Below are 13357 nucleotides of genomic sequence, written 5' to 3'. Positions count from 1 at the left end.
TTGAAAAGGAAAAAGAAAACGTATTAAAACACTCTGAAATGTCACGTGGTCATGTGTATCTGCACATGTGAAGAAAGGAAGTACCAGTTGCTTCTGAATCGTGTAAAAGAGATGTTAGTTTTAAAGTTCAAATAGATGGTGGTGAGAACAGCACACACATACACACTCACAAACACACACGCCAATTATATATATATATATATATATATGTATATATATATATTAGAACTTTACCTTAGTGGCCTCAATACTTCAACTGTGTCCCTTTCACTTTGCAAAATACAGTTTCAATGGTCATGATAGCCAATTCTTACTAAGAAACATGAGAATGGATCCTATAGCATCTTTCCATTTGGAGTTGGACATATTTTTAGAGAAACACATTTCTAAATGCCTCTAAAACATATTTTCCAACCCACAAATATATGTAAATTTACAAAGACCTATTGTAGGAATTAATTTGGACTTTTTCTGGATGTATTCTTCTGAAAACTGCATAGCCAAGTACTATGCAACCCATGTAAATTGACCTTGCTATTTTACATAGCATAGCCTCTGGATAGCTTTTATCACTTGCCCAGATGGTGTTTGGCCTATGTATTTTAGTGGAATGGTTGATTTTCTCCTTGATAGGTTTCAAATGCACAAGAAAACATTATACCCGTCTATCTGCATTTGAGTGAAATACAAACTGACTAATAGCTAAACATTCTGTGTGAAAGTAAATAGCCTTAAAGTATACTGCCTTCACATTCCATTGATCAGCGCAGTCAGCAAAGTTTTCCATATTGTCACTAATGTTCTAAATATTTTGGTGAGAAGCATGCCAGGAGTGTAGGGTATTTCCGTTTGTGTCACACACCAGGTCATTATGAACTACCTCTTGAATTTCTATTGATCCTTCCACTGAAGTAGTTTTCTTCACTTCCTTTTTCTTCCTGTTGGAAATGTTATTGCAGTTGTGAAGAAGAGAATTAGGGGCTGTTAAGGGGACTGGCTCAAATCCCCTGGTCAGACGGCCAGGGATTTGGACTGGCTCATTACCTTACCTTCATTAGTAGCCTTCTCCAAATTCTTAGCAGTCAAAAAGAGGCCAAGAGTATGAAGCCCGATTACTCAGTTGTACTGTCACTGATTGTACACATTCACTTCTCAGGATGTGGCAACCCACCCCCACCCCAAGCTCCAGAAGGGATGGTCAGAAAAGAGCTCATTATTAGGCTAGTCCATAGAGGAGCTCATACTGCTGCCATACAGCATCAAAGAATCACAGGAGAGCACCATCTCCTCAAAGGTCACCTTATCTCCCCCAACAGATCTTCATTTCTTCAGCATGCCCAATTTCCTAAGAGATCAAATCCTAGAATTCACGAGGCTAAATGAAATTCACACAAGACTTCAGCTTCTGCCTAAATACATGGATTTTTGACCACTCACATCTCAAAGTAATTGTCAAGTCACTTAAAGCTAAAAGCCAATATGCATGACTTGGATTTATCTTCAGTTTTCTAAATGAGTGTAAAACACAATAGTGCAGTCATATTTGGCATTAACTCTTAGTAGCCACAAAAATGTGGGTCAATATTGAATTTTCCAAAGTTGTCTAAATAAGACTGGGTTTGTCAAAACTTGCCAGTTGCTTTCAAGTGAACACAGCATGTTGGCGGAAATGAAATGTAATGTCTAAAAGACAGAAAATAGGTCAGCACTGTGCAAAAGTAAACTTGTCAGTGAGATCAATATGAACCTACAAGTTAATGGGGATATTAGAATCTTCTTACAATAAGAGATGTGCAGGGTAGAGCCAGAACACAATTATAGCATTTATTCACTTGTGAGGAGCAGAGGATGTATTTAAATATTATTTTTTGTATCCTTAATGAAAGGCACTGCTTTTTAATACGGAATATTTATATGTAAGCACAGTCTTAATTGATAGAATATCACAGTAAATTAAATTTTGGTTTATTTGCTCAGATTTTAGCAACACGAAAAATAAGAAAAAAAGGGGAGCAATGGTCAAGCATCATAAAATTTCAGAAATATGATAAAGTCCTTCATTAGTCTTCTTGATGTTAAGTGTCTTGGAGAATTTGACATTGTGAATGAAATCCGTCAAAATTTTTGAAGGAAAAAAAAACAATAACAGAAAGAGCTTTCTTGGGGCTTCTCATTGCATTTATTTAAATTTTTTAAAAAATGTACATCACTTTTTGAATACATAAAATGCCAGTGCTTTGCAACAGTTCTGTTACTGCATCTCTCAACTAAAAAAAGGAAGGAAAAAAAAAAAAAACCCAGCAAAAATACATTCAAAAAGCCAGGCTGTTCTGCTTATGCACGGGCAGCGGCTTTGGAAAGCTACAGCCTACACTGTCTGTTCAGAGGCATTGCCGAACATCAGTTAGCTATCAATGAAAAGTTGCACATAAAGCATTAAAGGATACAAAGAACAACTTGGTGGGGAGCAGGAGAAGAATGGGAAATTAAGAAAAATGCCACATATGCCGGAGAGGGGCTGGACTCAGGCGGAAGCAAGCATGAAGACTGATGTTTCGGGAGACTAGATTTATGGGAAAAGATGGGAGAAAATAAAGTAACGAGTTTGACAAGGTATAGGGGTGTGTGTGTGTGTGTGTGTGTCCACTTCCAATTTTCTACTTTACTTTCCAAGAGAACTGTGACAAAACTGAGGTAGAAATGAATGTGGGAGCACTATAGCCCAGAAGATTTCAAAATTAGAAGCAAAATTGCACTGAGAAGAGAGGAGTCAAAAAGGAGAGGGGATGTAGATGTTCTTTGTGGAAATATATATATATATATATATATATATATATATATATATATATATAAAGTTGGTTGGTTGATTTTTGTATTTATTTCTTTGTTTTTGCTTGCTATCTTCTGCATTTTATCAAACAGCACGGCAAGCCTATAAGCTAGATTAGTGAGTAGAATGACACCATTCCCAGCAGTTTTAAGAGAGAACTTGCAAACCACCACCACCACCACCACCACCACCACCACCACCACCACCACCCCCCCGCCTATGCAGTAAAAGGCAGTCCTAGTTTTTAGGTACTGTGACTTTCAGGGTCCTAAACAGGTCTCGTGGCTGAGTGTTCTAGACACTAACATAAACCGAATAAGTAGCTTTCCATTAACCAGTGTACCTTTTAAGAACATTTTCACTTCATTATCAAGGAGCAATGTACGAAGAACTCTTGCAGTTTTTGACATAAAGAATTATTCTGCTCTGGTTTATTCCCCATAATCAGTAAAAGAATCTCTTTAAAAAAATCCTTCCATTTCTACTTTAAGTTGTAAATATTCAGTTGTATCACACGTCAGTATTTTTCTGGATACATTCAAAGTAATTTTCCTTGCTAGCTTCCAATTGTTGAGGTAAACATACATTTTAATATAAAGTAACATCGAAGCCTATCCCATTACTCTCAGCAGTACATAGTGCTTTCAACACATTCCTTTGAGGTACTGTACAAATCACAATCGCTTTCCTGAGTTTTTGCAGACAAGAACATTAAAAGAAATGAACTGCAGAAATTAAGGTCCAGATTACCGTTACCCTGTTTTACCTGTTCTTAGCTTAATACCGCAGAACAGACAGGATTGAGGAATACTGTTGCTCTTAAAATGGCAAAAATCTGGTTTTCTGTCGTAACACAACCGTTCATCTCTTTAGTCCAATAATGTTTGAAGTTAAAGCTCTTTATATTAGCACATGCCACCAATGTAATTGTGAGGCAAACAAAAAATAAAGCACCACTCCAGGCACTTGACAGCAACTAAATCTCGAGAACAGCAGAATGGAATCAACACACAAGGTTCACGTCCTTCTGAAATCAACACACTTGCACCTTGCTCCTTGGTGAGTGTCGTCTGGCTTGAACTGAACTGAGCATCAACAGATGCTTTCTGTCATCTGGGGCTTTCAAATCAGAAGCTCTCATCTGATGCGTTTTTCCACCAAATCTACCCTGACTCTAAAGATGCAACTCAATCGTCATCTTCCCCAGTACCCTTTGCGATTTAAACACTACTGGAAAGGGGCTCTATACCCTATGTAGCAGGTTTTATGTGTGTGTGCCAACATTCATTACGTGTTTTTTTTTTTTTTAAAGAAGTTATCACTGACTGCAACCAAACATTTTGTTCCATTCAACATACATATCAAGCTCTTTTTGAGATATGCTAGGCTGAATCTTGCAGAAAGCATTTTCAAAGTCTTGATATGTAACGGGCCTCAACTGGCTGGGCATGATGGCTGAAAGGTCTGTGGCTGGCATGGCGTGGAGGGGGCCCACCGCTGCTTCCTGACACAAATGAGCCACGTCTAGTCCAGAAAAGCCTTCTGTGCGCTGGACGAGCAGTGCAAACTCCTTGTCATTGAGACAGTAATTGTGCTGTGAGAGCAGTTGTACTATTATCTGGTGCCTCGCTGTGCTGTCAGGAAGTGGGATTAAAAGTCGTTTCATGAAGTACCTCCGAAGAGATTCATCTATTTCTTCTGGTTTACTGGTGGCACAAATTACTACGATTTGGTCCTCAGCTGAAGTTAGTACAGTGTCCAGCTGCATCAGAAATTCCGTTCTCATCCGATTGACTGGACTGTGTTCCTCACTCACTTGGGAGGAGAGAAGCATGTCAATGTCACTGACAAAAATCACCGAGGGCTGGCGACACCTGGCCACGAGAAAAGAGGCGTGGATAATTTTTTCTGCTTCTCCTAACCACTTGGCAACGAGTCCAGAACCAGCGATTTTGAAAAACGTGGCCCCCAGCTGACTAGCTATGCATCTGCCCAATAATGTTTTGCCTGTTCCCCGAGGTCCAAATAAAAGGATGCTCCGAGGTAAGGCCGTCAGTCCACTGAACGCGTCTGACCTCAACACGGGCCATAAAACCTCCTCTTTAATGACAGCCTTTACCAGGTCAAGGCCTGCAATGTCATTCCAGTCCACTGGTGGTCCTTGGGCGATAATCTCATTGGTTACCAGGTCAATGAGGTGCGTGTCAGTATTCTTCAGTTGCTCGTCCACAGAGTGGTTGGATGAGGTAGCTGCACGGAGTCCAGGGCCTTGCATTGGGTGAGAGAGGAGCTGCCTGTGCTCGTCCCCGTGCTCACTCATTACCGGCGACGTGTACTTCCCAAAGGATTCGCTGGATCTCGATCCCAATGAATTTTTAGCAGTACTATAGGAAGGAGGGGTCAGAGCCCTACTGGACTGGCTGCTGAATTTCCTTTGCTGTTCAGAGGACATTAGCTGCTTCGTTGGCTTAAATGCTAAGGATGATGTTTCAGCACTTCTGTCAAAGCCATTCCCCCGATTCGAGTTTGAAATGCTGTTGTCGGGCATTCTGTACATGGGGCTCTGTGTAGATCTCTGTTGGCCGTAGCTGTAATTTCCGTAACTGGAGTCCATATCTCCTTGCCCTGCCATGTAGAAAGCCTTCCTTTTGAGAGAACTCGCTGAACTGTTGGTCAGAGCTGAGGGTGCGATAGGTGTTAAACCATGACCCTGATAAGTGTAGCCAGGAACAGTGGTGGGGGGCAGAGGGGTCGGGGCAGGAATTCCTGAAGGCAGGTAGGCCGAAGGAGGCGGCGGCGCCCCCCCGGGGCTGTACCCAGATCCCACGGCAGTCTGAGGAGGGTAGCTGGCAGAGGGGTAGCTGTAACTGGAGAGGTTAGAAGTCCCATTGTAGCCTGGGACCAGGGCGGGCGGTGGGGGAGGTGGTGGAGGCGGCTGCAGGAGCCCGGAGCTATGCAAAGGAGAGGGGTGAGGGGAGGGAAGGGCAGGTGCTGGCTGGCTACTGTAAGTCGAATGCAAATACGAGCCGTTGTATCCTGGGGCGTATTCCTGAGACGGGAGCCCTGCATGAAGACTGGGTACGGTGTGGCTTCCGCAGGTACTACTGGAGTAACTAGGTTCTGTCAGGTTGCTGGCCACCCCAGGAGAGCTCCCTATGCTCGCAGAGACATCTGCTGGAGGGAGGGCCGAACTGACCCCAGCCTTGCTGGCCGTGATAACATCCGGGACGCAGTTCATGGGATAGACCGCTTCGGAATTCAGGGAAGGCTGCCAGGGCTCGCTTTCATTCTTCCGCCCGTTCACCAGTCCCGAAGGCGCGTCCGAGTAGTTGCTGAGTACAGGGCGGTCCACGGGGCCTTCTAAAATGCCAGAATACTTCTCTGCGTATTTTTTTAGTAGGTTGGATGCAGTCAGAGCAGATATGTCATCATTTGCCCAGGCATACTGATAGGTGCGCTGCAGATGACCTCTGTAGGCTTCAACTTTGTGGGCAGGAGACCGAGTGGTTGAGGTGATGTCAAAGTGCTGTTCTGGCCACTGGGCATGCTCCGGCGTCCACTGCATCTTCAAGCCTGGGGATGGGGGGGGGGCGGAGGGGGAGAAACGTTAATTGACGGAGATACTCATCAGAAGTGTTAAAGCTTTCCCCCAACTTCTTTTGTTACCTCTTCCTCTCTAACGACATTGACATTACAAAGAATTCTCACAGTTCATCCTATGTCTTATGATCCATACCATATGTACACTTTAAAATGGACTGACGTTCAGGCCTGTGTAAAAAGTAAACCGAATTTAAACAAGAACTCTGTAGAAGACCTAATTTTTTTTTAAAGCAATAAGTAAATCTGCTACCGTGAAGCCTACTTGCTATCCACACACAGGAACACATATATATGTCCACACACATTCCTGTCAAATTAGAAATCAATCACAGGTTCTTACATGTGCATGTCTTTTAAATATCTAGCACGTGAGACTATTAACATGTGCAATAGCTAGCTCTTCTGTCTCTTTACATCAGAGTTTCTGTTTTATATTTTAACCAATATAAAAATGAGACACAGCTGACAGATCACATCTAGGACCCCTCTCTTATTTGGTACTGAACACCTAGTTAGCACAGTATAATGCTCCCTGCGCAGAACAATATGACACAGACATAGCAGGTCATTCCATAATCCAACTCTCATCTAAAGTGCTCCACGACAGTTTCAAATCTGCTTCGTGGAGTGCAGCAAAGCAATCTCCCAGGCAGCGCTCCATCGCTTTCATCGCACAAAGCCTACAACTCGGTATGAATTACAACTGGCTCCTTTCTGCCTCTCAGTTCTGTTGTTGAGTCTCTGAAAAAAAAAAACAAAAAAACAAAAAAAACAAGCATCTGTTGTCTGTCGGTCTTCCTGCTGGCTTCTCCCTCCTTCTCCTACAATCCTTCCCTCCACCTTACACCTTCCCAGTGCTAAGAGGGAAGAATACATATGCACATATGTATATGTATGTCTATATATCCACGCACATACACCTATTTATGTATATACCTATTATGTGTGTTTGGGGGGTGGGAGGAAAGGAGGGAGGGAGGAAACAGGTGAAAGGTACCTGTTTCTTATAAGAACAGAACAGGAAGAGAATCTGGATTCTCTTTACATTTCTGTGGGAAGCAGTGTGTGGCATAAACTCAAAGCGTGCAGCTAGATAATGAGATGCTATGGGTAATTCTGTCACCTGCTAGATTACCAACCGAAGCAAGGTGACTTAAGTAGCAAACTCTAAAGCAAGAGCATTTTCGCCGAATCAGAGAATCATTTGAATGTTACAGTTTAAGGAGACCTCAGAAATGACCTTATTTCACAGATTAGGGAACCAGCACCCAAAGGGATTTCTAACATACCCTCGAGGAGTCACATACACTTAGTTACAGTAGAGCACCAGAACCCCGTTTTGTCTCCCAGTGCTGGCTCACCCCATTCCAATCTCTGCTTGGTCCAAACACTTGCTATTCTGGCACAGCCACATTACGCAGGCCTCCTTAATCACCTCTGTATTACCCAAAGTGGATTCTGTCAACTGTCTTATGCCCTCTGGCAGAGACTCCTGGATAAGGAGGACGCCTGGTCTACATGGAGCATCTGTGGCACCGGCTCCCTTCTGAATTAACTGCAGTCTATGTTGACAGCTCCTACCCACTTCTGCCTTCCTTCTCCAACCCCTTCAGCTCCTCATTCCCGGACTCTGGCTTCTGACATGGCCAGCTTGGACTTACTGAGCTACACTGAACATAGCACAGAGTTTGGTAACAGAATGGCATGTTGATTCCCTTCTGACTCCCTCTTCCTTGTTTGCAAAACCACTGCACCAGACACTGGAAGTTAATTAGCAGGATGATGCTGTGCTAATTGTGTTAATTTACAAGGTTTTAGTCAAAGAGAATCATGCCAGGGCTGGCATTGCTGTCATGCTTCCGACTTAATGATTAAGAAATACTGAAAACAAGGTGGGAAGGATTGCAGTAATTACACAATAAATGAATAAAGCAACAGGATTCATTTGCAAATATATTTTACTGCAGTTGTACTCATTTGCATTTGGATTTTTAAAAAGGACCCATGTAGATATTCATTTGCAAATCACCATCTCAGTTAAATTAAGTCTGAATGCTGCACAGCATAACTTAATCAAGCTCTCTCTCTCTCTCTTTTTTTTTTTAAATAAAAATATGAAAGACCTTCTACGTCTCCTGGACATGCAACAGATTCTTTCTTCACTTTCCTTCTCCTTACTCCTCCCAAATCTTCATGTGTTTCTCTTTTAAAACTCTATTTTAAAAAATATCATCCCTGGGGAAAAAATTGTGAAATCCTGCTGAAGTACAGCTCACATCGTTTCGGTCGAAGAAACTCTGGGGGTGAGTTCTAGGAGGAACTGAAGTGATGTCCTTAATTGTTTCTGCTTTCTCAATCATTCCTTTTCAACGGGCGGGGGGCAAGAAAACACATCGCAGAATGGGTGAAATGACCGAAACCACACTTAAAGGGGAAAAGATGCAATTTTAATGAAGCAGCATTTCAGGAATCATACTTTCATTAAATTCAACTGGAAATTATTAAGAGCAAATCACCAGGAACCAATCGCAAGTAATCAGTATCTAAATTCTTCTAGTGTCATGGGATTTACTTCAAGCCTTATAAAAAAGCAAAGAATATTAATGTGACTGTAATGTAGAACTGTCTAAAAGACCTACAAATTCATTAGTCCTGTAAATTATTTCCAGGGAATTTCTATTAGGCTTTTTTTTCTTGAAGAGATTATCAAATACAGAGTTGAGAAAAGAAGAAGACACATGTGCCACGAGTGGAAATTTGATTAGACTGATTCAGAAGAAACGTGAATAAATGTCTTGAGAGGAGGCCTCCGAAAATATTTTGGGAGTCACAGGCAATGGAATTTACCACAGACACAACATCACACACACACACACACACACACACACACGCACACGCACACGCACACGCATGCGCGTTATCAGGCATGGGCTCCTTTCAGTTCAGCCATTGTTGGCGTTAGTCAACATACATGATAAAAGCCCATTAAAAACTGCTCTAGATTTAGAATAACTATTTAAAAAACAATAGTGGGCATCTTTCCACCTTATTGGCTTAAAATTTTTTTCTTGCAAATGAATCATTTATTAAAAATGTGCAAAAAGGAATTTTAGTAGGTTATAATCACTGTAAAAGATAGGACTATCAAGTTTAAATAAAATAAAATAGGTTGGTCATTTTCACTGGGGCCTTTTAGTTGGTCTGCAGACTTTAACTCTAGCAAAACTAATACATTTCCTAAGATTTCGGTTTTATCCGAAATTTAAAAAAAGATCCTATCCATTATTTATTTGGGACAATTACTGGATATACCATTGCCTTTTGATTCTTATGCTATTTTTGTATGTGCTTACCAAGATAACTGAAAGTTTATTCATTGAAGCATACTGTAGGACAATAACCTTAGCAGAGCTGCAGAAGGCAAGAGTGAGCTCATTTGATTAAATAACCTTAAGGGATCTGAGTCATTCACGCCTCTTGGAACATGAGTACTTACCCCATGTTTTAAAATCATTCATATTACCTGAAAGTGTCAGTTAAGAGTTAACCATGAGCTAGTTCCTAGTAGGAGCCGAAGAAGCCAGCGTTCAGCAGACCGTCCTGGCCTTCGGAGCACAAAGAGCTTTTTCATCAGTTTCTTGAATTTTAATACTAATTGGAAGGAGCGCCAGACCTATTGGTGTTGCTGTTATTATTGTTCTGTTTATTGGTGGTGATAGTTCTGATGGGAAATAGAAGAAAAATGTAGAGCCAAATGTTCTTTGAACAAAAAAGCATGCTCCATTTGATCGCATTGCCATTTTCTGTGAGTAGGAAACAGCACATGCATGCCACTTAATGTGACACCCAAATAATAAGATGGGTTTTAAAAATAGCTTTCAGAGGTTTTCTCTCTGGAAGGAACACGAAGAGAAAAACCCCAGAAATAATCCGATTTCACCATTATTAGAAACATGACTTCAGAAGAACTTCCACTGCTGTTTAGAAACAGGTACCATAAAAATTCAGGAAACAGAGGAAAGTAAGAAAAAATAGTTCTTCGACATAATTGATGAGTTGTTCCAAAACATCAACTTTTATTTTTGAAAGGATCAGAAAATTCTTAACACGGCTGGCAAATTTCACAAAGCAACGTGATTGTTTTTAAAATATGTAATTTAAAGAAAATTGGTTTTAAAATACTTTAACATAAGTATTACACAAGAATGATAGATAGTACTGTAAAAAGCTCGAGCGTTTTGTTACTTTATTATTACAAGAGGAATTTATGTATATATCAATGAGCAAGTCTGTATCTCCCATAACACTGGACAGTCTGGATAACATCTCCCATTGTTATTCTTCCTGACTACTTTATAATTTAGGCGTAATTACTCAACAGTGCTGCCTCACTGCTTTACTTGCTCCATTTTGTTCTTGAAGTCTGTTGCGACAACACAAGTGGGACACCCTTCAAAGTTCTGTCATAGCTTCAACATGATAAGGAAACTGTTACGCAAAAAAAAAAAAAAAAAAAAAAAGAAGGATGTAAAAACAACTTTCAGAATGGGCAGAAATCGGAAATAAAAGATGAAGCTCCTGGAATCTATTTTTAGCACACATTCCTGGAAATATTCATCTAAGGCCCATACTACCCTACCTGTACTGAACACACATATGCTGTTAATAGTTCATCAGGTCTGGAAGAGCCCTTCTTTACAAGATTCCCAAAGGGTAATTCTGGCCACTCGGGACTCTGCCTTCATCTGTAGGTTTGCTCGGAAGTCCTAAGGGCAGGGACCTGGGGCAAGCACCTGCGGGCAGGGAGGGCTGGCTTGCTCTAGGATTGCAGCACATGTGGAACCGGGCCTGCGTGGCTTCGCTACAGACCTGTTGCAGTCCTTTGGGCTATTGTACGTCTGAACTTTCCATTATCATTTATTTAAATATACTTAAAAATTAACACCATATTTATCCATGTTCTCTTTAGAAAATAATCACTCCTGGGGTAAATATAACAAAGTACAGTTGATCCTTGAACAACACAACTTTGAATTGGATCCACTTATATGGAGATTTTTTTGATAAGTACATTACAATAGTGCAGATGTATTTTCTATGATTTTCTTTTTTTTTCTTCAAGTTCATGTATTTTGAGAGAGAGAGAGCATGTGTGCATGCATGCACACAAGTAGAGGAAGGACAGGAAAAGAGAGGGGAAGAAAGAGAATCCTGAGCACGCTCTGCACTGTCACAGCAGAGCCTGATGAAGGGCTTGAACTCATGAACCACAAGGTCATGACCTGAGCAGAAGTCAGACCCTTAGCTGACTGAGCCACCCAGGCGCCCCACAGTTTTCTCAGTAGCATTTTCTTTTCTCCAGCTTTATTTTAAGGACGCAGTATATAACACATATGACATACAAAATATGTGTTCATTGACTGAATATGTTATTGGTCAGGCTTCTTGTCAACCGTAGGCTATTAGTTTTCAGGGAGTGAAACGTTATGTGTAGATTTTCGACACCTGAGTTGTTCAAGGGTTGGCTTCAATATAATAGTGTACAGCCCCCTCTGCCTAATAATGCAACAGATTCATCATCTCCGGGGTACGAAACAGCAGGACTAACACACAGAGCATTCAGAATTTCAGCAAGAGAGGAGCAAATTCATTGGCTAAAAATATAGGTGCATGCAGCGAGAAGCTCGTGAGAGAGGCTCTCATATCATGATTCTTCAGTGGGAGCGATGGCCAAAGGAGATGTCGGAGCAGACCCAGCGGTCGTCTCCCTTTGTGTCCTCACCCTCATAAGCCAAGAAGCCCACACAGCAGTACCTGGTATTCCCTGCACTAAGCCATATGATCTGAAATCATCCTCAGTCCATTTTCTGATGATCCCAGTCTGAACACGTGATGTCATATCTAAAAGTAATAGCTGGGGGGAAGTCAGAGGAAGAGGACAGAAACTGCATGTTCTCTTTAATCTATTCGATCTGGTTCCATCTTCAGAACATCAAAATCAGAAGTCCTTTGTCAGCTAAATATGAGGCAGGGACTGTTAATTTTATTTACTCAAGAACTTGAGGGCCCACTATGTATAAAGCCTGCAGTTCAGTGCTAAGAATTTAAGTCAAAGGGATCTGTTTATCAGACAATGAAACTTTCAGCTTTCTGTCTTCTTTGTAATTTCACATTCTAAATTCTCTTTGATTTTAGAGATTACGGAAACTTTAAAGTGACCTACTCCCCAATCCAGAGAGTCTCTGCTATAGTTTGGTACTTCACTTACTACGATGCCCCGTGGGGTTGAAAACTATTTGGCCCGACACAGCGTTTAATTTGGAGGCATTGCCTAGATTGTTGGGATAGAAAGGGACTAAAGGAAACATAAAGAAGGTTGTAGAATTTTGTTGGAAAGGTGAACATCCCGAGTGTGAGAGTCCGACCACTGGCTTTGCTCATGCCATCACTTAATTGGAACTAATCTTGGAGAAGTCACTTAAGCACATCAGACTCACTTTGCTCAGCTATAAAATGTGAACTGTAATGGTATCATATATCTTACTGGATTGCTAATAAGATTACCTAAAGTAATAATACTCATGAAAATGTTTTCTAGCTGTGAAATGCTATACAAACATTTCTTCTTATTCTTTGATTTTGAAAAATAATACAAGTGCATTAAACACAAAACTGACTAGAGAGAAAAAAAGTAAAACCACTCTTAGAATTTATAAATCACTTTTTCTTCAACCTCAAGACAGCCCCTGAAAAGGAAATTTTCCAGGGGGAATGTCGGTTACAAGAAAGGTACAGCAATTCTTTCACACTCGGCAAAACACAGAGCATGATCTTACCCCCAAAAAAGTGTCAGAAATTCAGATGTTTTCAATTCCAAGTGTTTTCATGGTATTTTACTTATTTTAAATGTTCCTCAACGTTGTA

At 41.0% G+C, this 13357-nt stretch overlaps 1 protein-coding gene across 2 annotated transcripts in view; it reads right to left on the bottom strand.

Annotated features, from left to right (window-relative positions):
* Window positions 1-2168: 2168 nt before the first annotated feature.
* Window positions 2169-13357, bottom strand: part of FIGN (fidgetin, microtubule severing factor) — a 127136-nt gene continuing 115947 nt past the window's right edge. For both annotated transcript variants that reach the window (XM_039242018.1, XM_039242019.1), the window contains one exon: window positions 2169-6403. In XM_039242018.1, coding sequence (XP_039097949.1) covers window positions 4149-6403 — 2255 coding nt within the window. In that variant the 3' untranslated portion in view covers window positions 2169-4148. The remainder of the gene's footprint in view (window positions 6404-13357) is intronic.

This window comes from Hyaena hyaena, unplaced genomic scaffold, assembly GCF_003009895.1.
Source record: "Hyaena hyaena isolate Hyena2069 unplaced genomic scaffold, ASM300989v1 scaffold_207, whole genome shotgun sequence".
Classification (NCBI taxonomy): Eukaryota; Metazoa; Chordata; class Mammalia; order Carnivora; family Hyaenidae; genus Hyaena; species Hyaena hyaena.
This window is presented reverse-complemented; position numbering and strand designations above follow the sequence as displayed.